This window comes from Peromyscus maniculatus, chromosome 8, assembly GCF_049852395.1.
Source record: "Peromyscus maniculatus bairdii isolate BWxNUB_F1_BW_parent chromosome 8, HU_Pman_BW_mat_3.1, whole genome shotgun sequence".
In the NCBI taxonomy this organism is placed as follows: Eukaryota; Metazoa; Chordata; class Mammalia; order Rodentia; family Cricetidae; genus Peromyscus; species Peromyscus maniculatus.
The window spans coordinates 93,900,538-93,915,114 of NC_134859.1; the positions used below are offsets into that span (position 1 = coordinate 93,900,538).

General features: G+C 45.5%; 1 protein-coding gene across 2 annotated transcripts in view; it reads right to left on the minus strand.

Annotated features, from left to right (window-relative positions):
• Pecam1 (platelet and endothelial cell adhesion molecule 1) overlaps positions 1-14,577 on the minus strand; it is a 79,428-nt gene that overhangs the window by 18,229 nt on the left and 46,622 nt on the right. For both annotated transcript variants that reach the window (XM_006970496.4, XM_006970495.4), the window contains exons 9-14: positions 10,101-10,388; positions 9,171-9,278; positions 7,810-7,837; positions 6,806-6,879; positions 5,336-5,386; positions 3,956-4,018 (exon numbers count right to left, since the gene is read on the minus strand). In XM_006970496.4, the coding sequence (XP_006970558.1) occupies positions 3,956-4,018; positions 5,336-5,386; positions 6,806-6,879; positions 7,810-7,837; positions 9,171-9,278; positions 10,101-10,388 (612 nt within the window). The remainder of the gene's footprint in view (positions 1-3,955; positions 4,019-5,335; positions 5,387-6,805; positions 6,880-7,809; positions 7,838-9,170; positions 9,279-10,100; positions 10,389-14,577) is intronic.

Sequence of the window (14,577 nt, forward strand, 5' to 3'; positions counted from 1 at the left end):
CCCAATCCACGCAATTACTCCAGCAAGAAACGTGGGGGTGCTGGCTCCCCTGTCCTGGCCAGGGGCTGTCTCAAAAACACACCCAGACTCCGCCTACTGCAGGCACTTTGCCCACCCTTCCCCCAGCCCCGTCTCATCGCTTGCATGGAGACAGCACACTCATCTCTCCCTCATCTGGTTCTGTAAGCCATTTTCCTCGTGTCCTGAGTTTGTTTTTATATCCATATGTATGTACAGTGTGCGTGCGTGCGTGCGTGCGTGCGTGCGTGCGTGTGTAAGCATCTGTTGGGGCATTTGTGAAGGCCCCTGTGGAGGTCTGAGGTTGACACTGGGAGTCTTTCTCAATAGGTCTCTACCTTTGTGTCTTTATGGACTTCTGGGTGTGTCTCTGAGTCCGTATGTGTTTTTTCTGGTTTGTTCATTTTATTGTATTACACTGCATTTTACTTTTTTAAAAAGATGTCTGTTTGTGCTGGGTGGTGGTGGTGGTGGTGGTGGTGGTGGTGGTGGTGGTGGTGGTGGTGGTGGCACACACCTTTAATCCCAGCACTGGGGAGTCAGAGGCAGGTAGATCTCTGAGTTGGAGGCCAGCCTGGTCTACAGAACAAGTTCTAGGACAGGCATCAAAGCTACACATTGAAACCCTGTCTCAAAAAACAAACAAACAAACAAACAAACAAACAAAAAATGACTGTTTTCTAATGAGAGAAAGATAAGGTGTGGATTTGCGTGGGTGGGGGAGGTTGCAGAGCATCTGGGAGGAGTTGAGGGAGGAGGAAAAACCTGGATCAGAATATTGTATGGGAAAAATCTATTTTTAATTAAAAAAAACAGTTCTTTACTGTATTCATTGAGACCAGATGCTGACCCAGCTGTTCTCGCTAGCCAGCTTGCTCTGGGAAGCTCCTGTGTCCTTTGTGAGGAATACCGGAATTCTAGGAGGGGCTACCACGCACACTCAGTATTTATGTGGGCTCTCGAGACCTAAACTCCGGTCCTTCCACTGGTGAGGGGAGGGCTTTACCTACTGGGCTATCTCCCCAGCCCCTAAAAATATTTATTTTTTTTAAAGAAGGAACTTAGAACCTGCCACTTCCCAGCTTAAAGCCTTCTAAAATGTTCGCTCATCCATTTAGAATAGGACTTGCCCCATGTGCTCCCGCCATCACCCCATCCCTCCACCCTGTCCTTCCAGCTCCATCCACTCCCTTTCTGCCTCTGCAGACACGTGAACCTCCTAGATACTCCCCCCCCCCCCAAGACAGGGTTTCTCTGTGTAACAGCCCTGGATGTCTTGGAACTCACTTTGTGACCAGGCTGGCCTTGAACTCACGGAGATCCACCTGCCTCTGTCTCCCGAGTGTGCTGAGATCCAAGGTGTGCACCACCATCACCTGGGCTTTGAGTGTGTGTATGTACCACCACAGCCAGCTCCCCTTTCCTACCAAAATAAATGAGCTAGCTCTGACCTGCCAATACGACCTTTCCTATTCCCTGGGTCTTCCTAACCACTCCCACCCTTAGGCAGGGGCCTTCCTTACAAACTTCCAGTCCTGCTTAATCTATGGCTCTCAAGGAGGCCCTCTGGCATGGCCCAGAAAAGGCCAGACAGACGTCTGTCCCCTTTCACACCTTCTCGTACTCCACTTTACCCATTCCCAGAACTCCTGATCACCTGATATCAACTAGTCTTCAGTCTTCCCACCTCCCACTTCTTCTATATTCCCTCCAGGGAGGGACCACCCATGCCTTTGAGTCTGGCACAGTAGCTGGTACCTTTTACGTCTTCATCACTATTGGCTACCAAAATGAGCGAAACACTTCACTATAAAATAAGCGAAATAAAATAAATAAAAAAAGACAAGAACCACAGGCTTTCCACGTTCCTCACCCCTCAGATCCAGTCAGGACACAGATACCATAGGGGTCCCATGAAGCTAAGCACATTAACATCTCTGGTACACACCTGTGGGTGCCGTTCTGACCAGAGACCATGGGAAAGGGGCCAGGGGTGCAACACAGAGACAGTACAGGACATGTCCCCTGAGCGGAAAGTTCACACACACACACACACACACACACACACACACACACACACACACACACACACCTACTGACGTGGTGCTTGGAACCGTGCTCAGCAAGAGAAGGAGGAAAAACTCCAGAACTACTCCTAAATCATTGAGCAAGAGGTAGCTTCAGGACGCCATCACCTGAAGTGTGGCTCCGGCTAAAGATTGGCAGGCCCAGCCTGGAAAACTGCCCAGGTCTGCTTGGCGGAGAGCACAGCACACAGCCTTAGCCTCAACACAAAGGGAACTAGATGGAAACAGTCAGGGAGCTTCCCCCAAGGGCCGGAAGGCTTGGGGTGGCCAGTTCCTTTGAAGCATGCAGGAGTCCAAGGGTGGGCTAAGGCGGAAGAGGATTGGGAGGTGTGCTTTCTGATGCCCCAAACTGCTGAGATCTATGTTCCTGTATTTGCTGTGACCTGCCTAACTGTGCATCAGTCTCCCAGCATTGAATCAGAGATGGTTACTTACAGGCAGTTTGCCCTTGTGTGTGAACCACACACCCGACAAAAAAGCTGAGGCACAGATCCGACACCACACTGAAAGAGGGACTCTGTACTCTGCCCAGAAGTCCCTCTAAAAAGGAAAGTCCTCTATGGTGGGTAATCTTCAAGTTAATTTGAATGGATTCAGACTCAGCATGGAAGCGTTACCTCTAGGCATGTCTGAGAGGGAGTTTCTAAGTTAGGTTAATTGAGGTGGTATTATGTCAAAGGCTGGGGTCCCAGGCGGAATAAAAAGGACAAGTCTCCCTGGAACCCAGCTCTCATACTTTGCTTTCCTGGGACTCAATGTCAAAACCTCCCTTAGTCCCTCCCATCACACCTTCCCTGCCATGAAGATCTGCATCCCCTCCAATGGTAAGGCAAGATAAACGCTTTCTTCCTTAAATTAGTTTGTCGGACACTTGGTCACAGCAACAAAGTAAGTAACATATACACCGTCCCTATTTGATTTTATTACTGTGTGGGGGTGGGGTGGGGAGTGGAGTTGGGGGGGGGCTGCCATGTGCAAATGTGTGTGCAGGACCTACAGAGACTAGAGGGGCGCATCCCCTGGAGCTGGAGTTACAGGTGGCTGTCAGTCACCAAATAGGAGTGCCAGGATCCAAACTTAGGCCCTCTAGGAAAATAATGTGTGCTCCGAACCACTGAGCCATCCCTCCAGCCCTACATTCCCCATTTTAGACATGCATTTGATTGACATGTTTGGTTCATGCAGGCAACTGTTCTAGGAACCCAGGGCATCTAGGCAGGGGCTGGCCTCTTAAAGAAGGCCTGAACACCTGTAGGGTGGAGGGGGCTCCCCACAAAGACTCTTCCAGAGAAACAAGGTGCTTAGTTCTTAGTGCCTGCACCTTAGTACTGGCACCCAGTGAATACTCAGGGCAAGACCAGACTTAGGTGCTGTGGTAGTTTGAATGTAATTGGCTCCCACAATCTCATAGGGAATGGCATTATTAGGAGGTGTGGCCTTGCTGGAGGAAGTGTGTCACCATGGGGTTGGGCTTTGAGGTCTCCTATGCTCAAGCTATGCCCAGTGTCTTAGTTCACTTCCTGTTGCCTGTGGATCAAGAGGTAGGACTCTCAGCTCCTTCTCCAGCACCATGTCTGCCTACACACTGCCATACTTCCCGTCATGATGATAGTGGACTAAACCTCTGAACTGTAAGCCAGCCCCAATTAAATGTTTTCCTTCATAAGAGTTGCCTTGGTCATGGTGTCTCTTCACAGCAACAGAAACTCTAACTAAGACAGGTACACCCCGTAGGCCTGCAGACCACCTCCCTCTGACAGTTCTGACTGCACAGCACTCCCATGAGGTAGGTATCTCCATGCAAACGCAGAGCCTCATGTGGTCTTGGCTCACTTGGTGAGGATGCTTACCTTGGTGAGGCTCAGGCGGGGAGACTTCCACTTCTGTGTATTCCACATCCATGTTCTGAGGGTCTGTTCAAAGGAATCAGAGCATCTTTTAGACACCCCACTAGAGACCTTCACTGCAGTTGGCCCTACGCTGCTCTGGGCAGCCTCTCTGACTCCTGTTTCCTGAGTGTGGATGGAACCTCTGCCAAGGTCCAGTTTCTATAGCGTGGGAAGACTTTCAACAGGTTAATAGGCATGGAAAACAGCCCAGGCATATACCCCCACAGTTAACTCGCACCCAGTCTCAAGGACATGGCAAAGGATTTGAGTGCTGTGGGACCAGGCTACCAGTATCTAAGTGCTCCCAGAGTTAAACCATTTGAGGTGATGAGATCTCCAGGCTTCGTGGAGACACCCAGGAAATGAGTTTGTTTTCAAGTATTGCTGCTTCTGGGCACCCAAGGAGCCCAGAAGAGGGTGTCAGGTCCTCTGGGGCTGGAGTTACTGTATGGGAGCTGAAGCCGGGTCCTCTGACAGAGCAGCCGGTGCTCTTAACCATGGAGCTATCTCTCCAGCCCCTGATGTTGTTTCTTGAGACAGCCTGGAACTTGCTAGGTAGCCTTGGTTAGCCTTGAACACCGGGTCTTCCTGCCTCAGCCTCCTGGGTGCTGGGATGACAGGTGTAAGCTATGTCTGGCTTTCTTTTGCTTTTTAAGGCTCCACAGAATGAGTGGTTCTTGCTAGCAGCCAAAATAGGTTGTGTAGCCAAAGAGACTTTGCAGAAGGAGGTCAGGCATTTCAGTTCTCATGAGAGCAGCATGCAATAGAAAAACACCCCTATGCTTGAGGCAGAAGCAAACTGTCTATTGTTAGCTGTCTTTAAAAAAATCTTAGAGCTCCACCTCAGCCACCCAAGAGAAACATCCTCCTGACATCACCCTGAGTGCCATGAAGTTTTTTGTTTTGTTTTGTTTTGTTTTGTTTGTTTTGTTTTGGTGTAAATGCTCATTTCTACTTGGATTAGGAGGCATGACCGTTCAGAACACTGGCTAGCCTTCTTAGAGAAAACACTTGGTCTATACTTTACCATACACAGGGCCTCGAAGAGGAGTGGGAAATTATCCAGCCACCTCAGAGTTTAAGTTGCCTTTTCCTGTGGGCATTTATTTATTTATTTATTTATTTATTTATTTATTAATAAAGTCAGGGCCTTACTACTTACTGTGTAGCCATGGTTAACCTAGAACTCACTCTGTAGACTAGGTTGGCTTTGAACCCACAGAGATCCACCAGCCTTTGTCTGCTGAGTACTGGAATTAAAGGCATGTGCCACCACACAGAGCTGCTTGTGAATCTTTTTTTTTAATGTAAATGTTTCTAATAAAACATATAAATAATTACCTTTATTTTGATTTATCGGTTTCATTGCATCGTTTCCAACATCGTCATAGCCTGGTTGAAAATAACAATCACAGTGAGTGACAATAGAAACCAGTTTCCTGTAGCCACGAGTGCATGTGTGCACACACACACACACACACACACGCGCGCATGCTCTTCCCCATGCATGTGTGTGTGGAAGCCAGAGGTCAATGTCACATGTCTTCCTCTATTACTTGCCACCTTTTCTCAAGACAAGGTTTCTCTGTGTAGCCCTAGCTGTCCTGGAACTCACTTTGTAGACCAGGCTGGCCTTGAACTCACAGAGATCTGCCTGCCTCTGGAATGCTGGGAATAAAGGTGTGCACCACCACCGCCAGGTTTCAACTTTATTCTTTTGAGACAGAGCCTCTTGCTGAACCTGGAGTTTGCTGTTTTGACTAGACCGGTTCATGAGCGAGCCCAGGAGATATGTCCATCTCTACCCACCTCCCCCAGTGCTGGGGTGATAGGTGCATGCTCCCACACCTGGCTTTTATGTTGTTTCGGGGGAACTAAACTCAGGTCCTCATGCTCACACAGTAAACACCACCACCTCCCTAGCCTCCTGTAACTTCTAACAACGCTAGTACTGCTAAGAAAGTAAAGTGTAATTTCCTCAGTACGGGTGACAAACACCCTTGCCTCCGGGTGCTGGGTCTCTCTGCTGTGTGGTCTTTTCCTAACTCTGGTTGGACCCCTTCACTTCAGGGTAGAATGCATGGCTGACATGGAGCACTTTTGTTTTCGAGTTATTTGGAAGTCAGAAGGGTCTGCTCTAAGCGAATTAATTAAAAATTAAGCTTCTTAGCTGGGCGGTGGTGATGCACAATTTTAATCCCAGCACTCAGGAGGCAGAGCCAGGCGGATCTCTGTGAGTTCGAGGTCAGCCTGGTCTACAGAGCGAGTTCCAGGACACCCAGGGCTACACAGAGAAACCCTGTCTCAGGGGTGGGGTGGTAGGGGTATCTCAGCACTTCTCAAAAATGCCTCTGCTAAGAGCAGAGTATTTCCATTGGTTTCCCTTTGTGGCAAAGTTAAGTGAAGTGGTGGAGATTCTATCTGAGATGTGTTACCGACAATTTAATTTCACATCTGGTTTCTGCCTCACAAGGACAATTTGGTTTCTCCAGGGCAATTTCAGTCTTTGGAGGCAACAAGCATTAAGATTAGTCTCCATTTTTCATTCCAGAGAAATGAAACATAGAAGGGTAAAAACAGAAGGAGTCCTTTCAGGTTTTTTTTTTGGTTTTTCGAGATAGGGTTTCTCTGTGTAGCTTTGCGCCTTTCCTGGAACTCACTTGGTAGCCCAGGCTCAGTTTGTTTTTTTATTAGCTTATCTTCCAATGGTGGATTAGCTTAGGTACTGCTGCCAGGGGTTCCCTTCTACTTCAACCCCACCTATTCTGAGTTGGTAAAAATTTTTATAATTACAGGAAGCCTTGGCTTTACCGTAATGACTGTTGGCTTCCACATTGGCCTCAGAAACCTTCTCACTGTTGGAGTTCAGAAGTGGAGCTGCTGGCCTTCACATGGAAATCAAAAAGAAAGAGAAAAATAGATGTTAGCATTTTTCACTGTACCCACAAACCAACAAAACCATCAATGGAGGATCAAGAGAAAGCAAGAAGAAATATGTCATTACATGCTGATAATCTCAGCACTGGGAAGGCTGAGGCAGGAGAATGGCTCTGAGTTTGAGGCCAACCAGGGCTACACAGTAAGACACAAACAGCTTGTCACGGTAGCACACATCTGTAATCTTAGCCCTTGGGAGGTAGAGGCAAGATGATCAGGAATTTAAGGCCAGCCTGGGCTACGTGAGATCATGTTTCAAAATAAAAACAGAAGATAAAGGTTATAAAAACATTTTTTAAATTTTTGTTATTTTTAGGTGTGTGTGTGTGTGTGTGTGTGTGTGTGTGTGTGTGTGTGTGTGTGATATGTGTACATGTGCATTGTGTATGGGTACCTGCAGAGGCTAAGCCATCTCTTCAACATGGTAAAAACATTTTTTTTTCTAAAAAGGCCAACTCTTGCCAGGTGGTAGTAGTGTACACCTTTAGTCCCAGCACTCAGGAGGCAGAGGCAAGTGGATCTCTGTGAGTTCGAGGCCAGTCTGGTCTATAGATTGAGTTCCATGACAGCTAAGACTACACAGAAAATAGAGAAACTCTGTCTCAAAAAAACAAAACAAAAAAGGCTAACTCTATTATTTTAAGTATGTAATGTAGGCAACCTTCCACTAAGACAAACAGAAACACGTGCGAACACACACACACACACACACACACACACACACACACACACACACACACACACTATACCCAAGGCCCTTATTCTTTATGAGTTTGCCAAGAATTTCCTAATGACCAGACTGTGCTGGCAGACAAATCCGGCCCTGCCCACAAAGCAGCCCCTGTTCTCACCCCCTCCAGCCATACAAAGACACTGACCTGGACATCTCCACGGGTTTCTGTTTGGCTTTAAAAAGAAAGAAAAATCTAGGTCAGTACAAGTATGCTGGACAGCAACAGTCTTTCTCTGGACTCTCTTAAAGACCGAGTATCCATAAAAATTAAGGGGGAAGAGGAACTGGGGGCGTAGCTCAGTTGGTAGAGAGTTTGCCAAGCATGCACAAAGCCATGGACTCACTCCCCAGCACCACAGAAACCGCATGCTTGCCCGTGATCCCAGCATTCCAGAAGTGGAGGCAGAGGATCTGAAGTTCAAGGGCATCCTTAGCTCAGTTGGGGCTAGCCTAAGGTAAGAGAGTGGATGGGTTGAGGGTGAGAAAGAGAGAGAATGTGCCAGATGAAATCATACTCATTCACAGTGAGTGGAAAGGAGGGGAAGGCAGGGTCCCCTCAATACTTTTGCTTGCTTGCTTCCAAGGTGCCGAGAAGCCATGCCAGGGTCTCAAGCCCACTGAGCAAACGCTACCATCACTGAGCTGCATCCCCTCCCCTTCTCCTGGCTGTACAGCAAGAGACTTTATATAACTTTCTCAGATACATGCAACAGTTTAGCCAGAAGCAATTTTAGTTCATAGCATGTGACCGAGACCAGGGACAGGACTCAGATTCCCAGAGAGGTAGGCAGCTATCTCTTGGATTCAAGATGATTGCAAAAGGCAAACGAAGCCAATTCCTGTACTTTCAGGTCCAAACTGGCCTGAGACCAAAGTCAGGGTCAACCTGGGGAAGAGGTTTCTTTGAGATCTGTCTGTTCCCAAAGGAACTGCAATCTTCCTACTTCGGAAAAGACGAAAGACCCCTCCCCTTCCCATCTGCTCTCCCAGGCCAGACAGTAGCACCAGAGGCTCCCGAGGACCCATCTCTCCATCATTCTGCCCCAGTCCCCACATGGCCCAGAATGCATTGGTATTGTGTGTCATTTTCCTTGAGCCTGGGCTAGACCCAATTCCCAAGTGCTAGCTAGTGCTCCTAGCTTCCACAAATGTACATGGTACAAGATCATGACACAAACTGGAAGATTATCTGGGAAGTACACAGTGTGAGTGTGAGAGTGTGTGTGTGCACGCGCATGTGTAACTCCCACGCACAGCACACTCCAAGAAATAGTTTCTTTTGACTACACTAGACATAATGTCATCTAGCTCCCCCCAACTAGACAAGTACCCACTTTCATGGGCACAAAAGCTTCACACCCACCAAAGCCAGAACCTTGAGTTATCAAAGTGACATCCCAAGAAGGAGAATCCATGGGTGCCTCCTTAGCCTCCTCCGGGATGCTTCGTAGCCATGGCCAGTTTCCTGGCAAGAATGACATCTGCCATTCTTGGATATGTGCTCACCTCTGGCTTTCCTCAGGAAGTAGCATTTGGCTGCAACTATCAAGGCGACGATGACCACTCCAATGACAACCACGGCAATGAGCCCTTTTATCCACGGAGCAAGAAAGACTGGAAGTGGGGGAGGAGAAAGGAAAGACATGTTTTTCTCCTGACAGCAAGAAATACCAGCAGACTTAAGCAGCAGAGCAGACCCATTTTTTTTTTTTTTTTTGCGATCCCTGTAAATAGCATCTTGCTTTGGCGGCGGCCTGCAAGGGATCTGCCCTCAGCCAGTGCAGAGATGGTGGTTTCTGCTAGAAGCCAAGGTCAGCTATAGTCTTCAAGAAGGCACCAAGCCAATTTTGCTGAGATGTGGCTCCATTTGGGGTGTCCTTTCCATCCTCCTCCGTCTCTATAGAACTCTCCCAGTCAAGCACACAGTTGGGCTCCTATAAACATGTCTGTGTTTGGACACAGCTTGTTCACAAACGGACATCTGGTGTCTCTCTGTTAGATACTTGGAATTGGAACTGGATAAAATATTTCAGTTCCTTATAGCTAATCATCGCTTTTTCCACGCCAGTTCATATGAGTAGGCTTCTGCCAACTGTAACTAATCAGACATTGTTCTCACTCTCTCTCCCTCCCTCCTTCTCTCTCTTCCCCAAGACAGGGTATCTCTGTGTAACAATTCTGGCTGTCCTGGAACTTGATTTGTAGACTAGGCTGGCCTCAGACTCACCTGGCCTCGAACTCACCGAGATCCACCTGCTTCTGCCTCCGGAATGCTGGGATTAAAGGTGTGCGCCATCACGCCTGGCTAGACGTTGGTCTCTTAGCCTTGACTCAAATGAGCTAGTCTCCACTCCTCTCCCTTTTACAAGGAGCGTGTGTGCTTCCATCCCCTGGGAGGCCCCCATATTGCACCTTGCTGGTGAGGCCTGGACTCACCTCTGACTGTAAGAGAACTGCTTCGGGGGCTGGCCAATGTCAGGCTGGCTCTGTTGGAGGCTGTGCAATAATACTGCCCCTCCTGCTCCTTGCTAGCTTGTTTCCCGATCCAAAACGCTTGCGTGGCATTCAGGATGATTTCGTGGAAGGGTCTGTCCTCATTTTCTTTGAAAAACTTGAACGTGATTGGGCCAGTGCCCTCTTTCACAGAGCATCGAAGTACCATGTCATCCCCAGACTGCACCTCATTACTCGACAGGATAGAAATCGTAACTTCATGCACCGGGGCTGGAAAGCAGGCAAAGGATTAGCCCTGAGCAGAGAAGGGCAGAGGCAAGTATGGGGTATATACCTGTGACCCCAGAACTTGGGAGATGGGAACAGAAGGATTGCATGTTCCAGGCCAGCATGCAACATAGAGACATAAAAAGACCCTGTCACATAGAACCCGGGAGGGAGGGGAAGGGAATTGAACAGAGAAGGAACAAAGGAACATGGAAAAGCCACTTCTCCTTGTCAACTTTTCTACCATCCTAGGACTTGAATCCTCTGCTCCCCACTCCCACATGGTCCCTTCCCTGTTTAGCCCTAAAAGACAATGACAGATACTTCCTGTCCTCATTCATTGATAAAACCCAAAACACTAGTGATGTGGAACGATCTTTTTGCACACTGTGAATATTTGTTACTCTCATTGGTTTAATGAAGATCTGACTGGCCAATAGCTAGGCAGGAAAAGGTTAGGAAGGACTTGTGGACAAAAAGAGAATGTGGGGAAGAAGGAGGGTAAAGTTGTCAGTGAGATGCAGAGAGAAGCAAGATGAATATGCCATGGTGAAAAAAGTTACCATCACGTGGTATAGCGGTATAGATAAGAAATATGGGTTACTTTAAGTTGTAAGAGCTAATTAGTAACAAGCTTAAAGTATTGGCCAAGCATTTATAATTAATAATAAGTCTCTGTGTGGTTATTGTGGTTATTTCATCAGCAGTCCTAATGAAAAATTCTACCTATACACGGTGCCCACTGTGGGGCAACATATATTCACATAAAACCTAAGAAATCTTATTTTAAAAGTTTCCAAATACACAAAAATGGAGCCAAAGGTGGCTTCCTAGTCTCACAGTCTCATGCCAGCTGCACTACAGAGATGCATCTCCCTACAGCTGCCTGCAGGGTGGAGCCAGCTGCCAGCCTCCATGTGCTAGAGCCATCCACTGAGCTGAGCCATGCTGGTAGCTGACATACCAGCTTAAAATTCATCTCATACAGTCAGAGAACACTTCAGATACTCAGTAAAGACAGACCCAGAAGAGAAAAAAAAAAAAAAAAACAAGAAAACAAAACAACCCACAACAACTCTAAATGGGACACAGTGTGTTTAAAAATGTGCATAGGGAGAGAAAAGAGAGAGGATAGAGGCAGTCATAAAATAGCTTAAGGATAATAAAGTCAAATCTTTAAAGAGAGAAGTAAAATAATAAAAAAAAGGAATAAGCCACATAGAGATAGGAAATACACAGAGAGCCTGCATGTTACTGTGTTGTCTTTGAATTTTTTGCTTACTGATGAACAAACAAATGATAGCTTCTGAAAGTCATTGGATTGTGGAAACTGCTAAAATAAACCAATCTATATATTTTGTAAATGTCTTTTTTTTTTTTTTTGGTTTTTCAAGACAGGGTTTCTCTGTGTAGCTTTGTTAAAATGTCTTAACTTCAAAATGTAAGTCAAAAGCTGTATTACATTGGGGGAGAGGTTATGCTTTTATTTCCACAGGAAATGAGAGGCTGTGGATTCATTTCAGGTTGATATGAATCAGATTTGACTGGGGAAGACTCCCTGAAAATCCTAGCTAAAGACATAAAGAAATAAACCTAGAAAAACTATAAGACATGTAATATATATTTTACCTGCTCAAACATAAAACAAAAAAAAATCATCTTTGGCTGACTTGTGTACAATGCACAATCTATACTTGTATTAATGCAGATATGTATGTTATTTTTTAAAGTTTATATATTTTTCAGAACAAGGAGACCAGACACCAATAAAAACAAATGGCTCAGGTTATCCAACATCTCAAAATGTCTTTGTTACAATTTCCTTAGAGTTCTGTATCCAGAACAGCTTCAAGACTGCTGGCTGAGATGGTCCAGCCTCACAGACTACTCCAGTCAAGACTAAACCATTATCCTGAATTCTCTCGGGGTCCCCCAAAGACGCTGGCACTCCCAGACAACAGGAAACAGTCTAGAGATGGGCTATGGATATTTGTCACTATTTAGGGAGGCTGGTTACAAGTTGTTATTGGTCATGAAAAAAACAAAAAAACAAAAACAACTAAACAAAGGAGTTAGACTTAAAGATATCTTTCTGAAGAAAAAGGGGGTATATGGAAATGATAGGATAAAGAGGCAGATTATTGTAACTACTTTAATCCAAAAAGCAACTATTAATTTCAAATATTTTACATTGGTATGGATTTTGGTTTACTTAAATACAAATTTAAAGTTAGTTTAGTGATACTGTATGTTTCTACTCTTGTTTGGGGTATTGTGCTTATGCAACTCATTTAAAAATGTAATGTATTAAGAAATACAGGTTAGTAGTTAGCCATCTATAATAATCAAACTTGTAGTCATATTAGATATGTTTTCAAGGTTAAACAGATATATTTAGATAGACAGATGGTCTTCAAATACTTCAAAGACCTGATACAATTACAGAATTCAATACAGATTCAAATACAGATTATGGCATTTAAAATGTTTTAATAACATAAGATTTTTCTTAACAGTGAGACACATCTGTTCCTGGCAGCACCAATTTACTTCAGAAAAGATGATGGACATCAAAGAAACTCTGTACAGAGTTTGCTTTCTTTATGGCAAAAACTAGCCATTTAGTTAAAGAAGCTGCCCTTGTCTCAATTGCTGACAGTTACTCTCCAAACTGGACCAGCAGGACGCAAGAAAGGTAACTGCTAAAGTTTACCAAAGTAGGACAGTCCTTCAAAATTCTCTCCTTCTCAGAAAAGTCTGTCAAATATACTAAGCCTATAGACCAAGACAGATGCCCCAACATTACAGGAACATCTGGCCAGGCAGCCAGATGTTCCTGTCATTAGGTAACATTACACCTTTCTGGGGTCTTTGATGGAGTTAAAGACTAAATAATTAGACTTAAAGTTTTCCTTAGTTATGATAAAAGGTAAATTAGGTATAAAACTTTAGACTCACAAAGATAATAGAGTCTTTTCTCTAATTTTGCCAATCAATTTTCTCTATAAATAGCCTAGATATTGTAACTACAACTCTTACTTGATAACTGTTTTTGTTATATATAGTTTTACTATGCTAAAATTAAAACCTTTTTTAATTAGACAAAAAGGGAGAAATGCTGTGGAATAATCTTTTTGTACATTGTGAATATTTGTTACTTTCACTGGCTTAATAAAGAGTCAACTTCCAATAGCTAGGCAGGAAAAGGTTAGGCAGGACTCGCAGACAAAAAGGGATTGGTGAGGAGAGCCAAGTCACCAGTGAGACGCAGAGAGGAGCAAGAAGAACATGCCATGCTGAAAAAAGGTACCACCTTGTGGTAGAGCACAGATAAGAAATACAGGTTAACTTAAGTTGTAAGAGCTAGTTAGTAACAAGCCTAAGCATTCAGGCTGAGCATTTATAATTAATAATAAGTCTCTATGTGGTTATTGAGGAGCCGGAAGTCCTGACAAAAACTCTTCCTACACACTAGGGATGTCCCCCCATCCTCCCTTCTTGAGCATGGCTGGCCATGCAGCAGCACTACAAGATTAAGTTGTGTTTTCTCTTGGAGATGTGTGTGTGTGTGTGTGTGTGTGTGTGTGTGTGTGTGTGTGTGTGTGTGTATGTGTATGCACGTGTGCGTGCGTGTGCGCACATGAGTGCGTGTGCGTATGTTTGAACAATTTTTCTCTGTCTTCCTGCTTACAAAGATGTGCAGCACTCATCCTGGTTTCTTTCCTTTTTCCTCTTTGCTCTCACAGCCTCATTTCCCACTTCTCTGCGATCCCTGCAGTTTGCCTTCCATCCATCTGGCTTCGTAGATGTTCTTTATTATTGCCATTGTTTCTGGTTTTTTGGTTGTTGTTGTTTGCCTGTTTGTTTTTTGGAGACAGGGTTTCACTGTGTAGAACTGGCTGTCCTGGAACTAGTTCTGTAGAGCAGGCTGGCCTGGAACTCACAGAGGTCCGCCTGCCTCTGCCTCCCGAGTGCTGGGACTAAAGGTGTGCACCACCACCGCCTGGCTGCCTGTTTTATTTAATTTGTTCATTTATTTATTTGAGACAAGGTCTCACTATGTAGCCCTGGCTGGCCTTGAACTCAGAGATCTGCCTGCCTCTACCTAAATGCTGAGATTAAAGGCATACACCACCACGCTCTGCCTTTTTTTTTTTTTGGAGACAGGGTCTCATGTAGCTGCATGAACTCC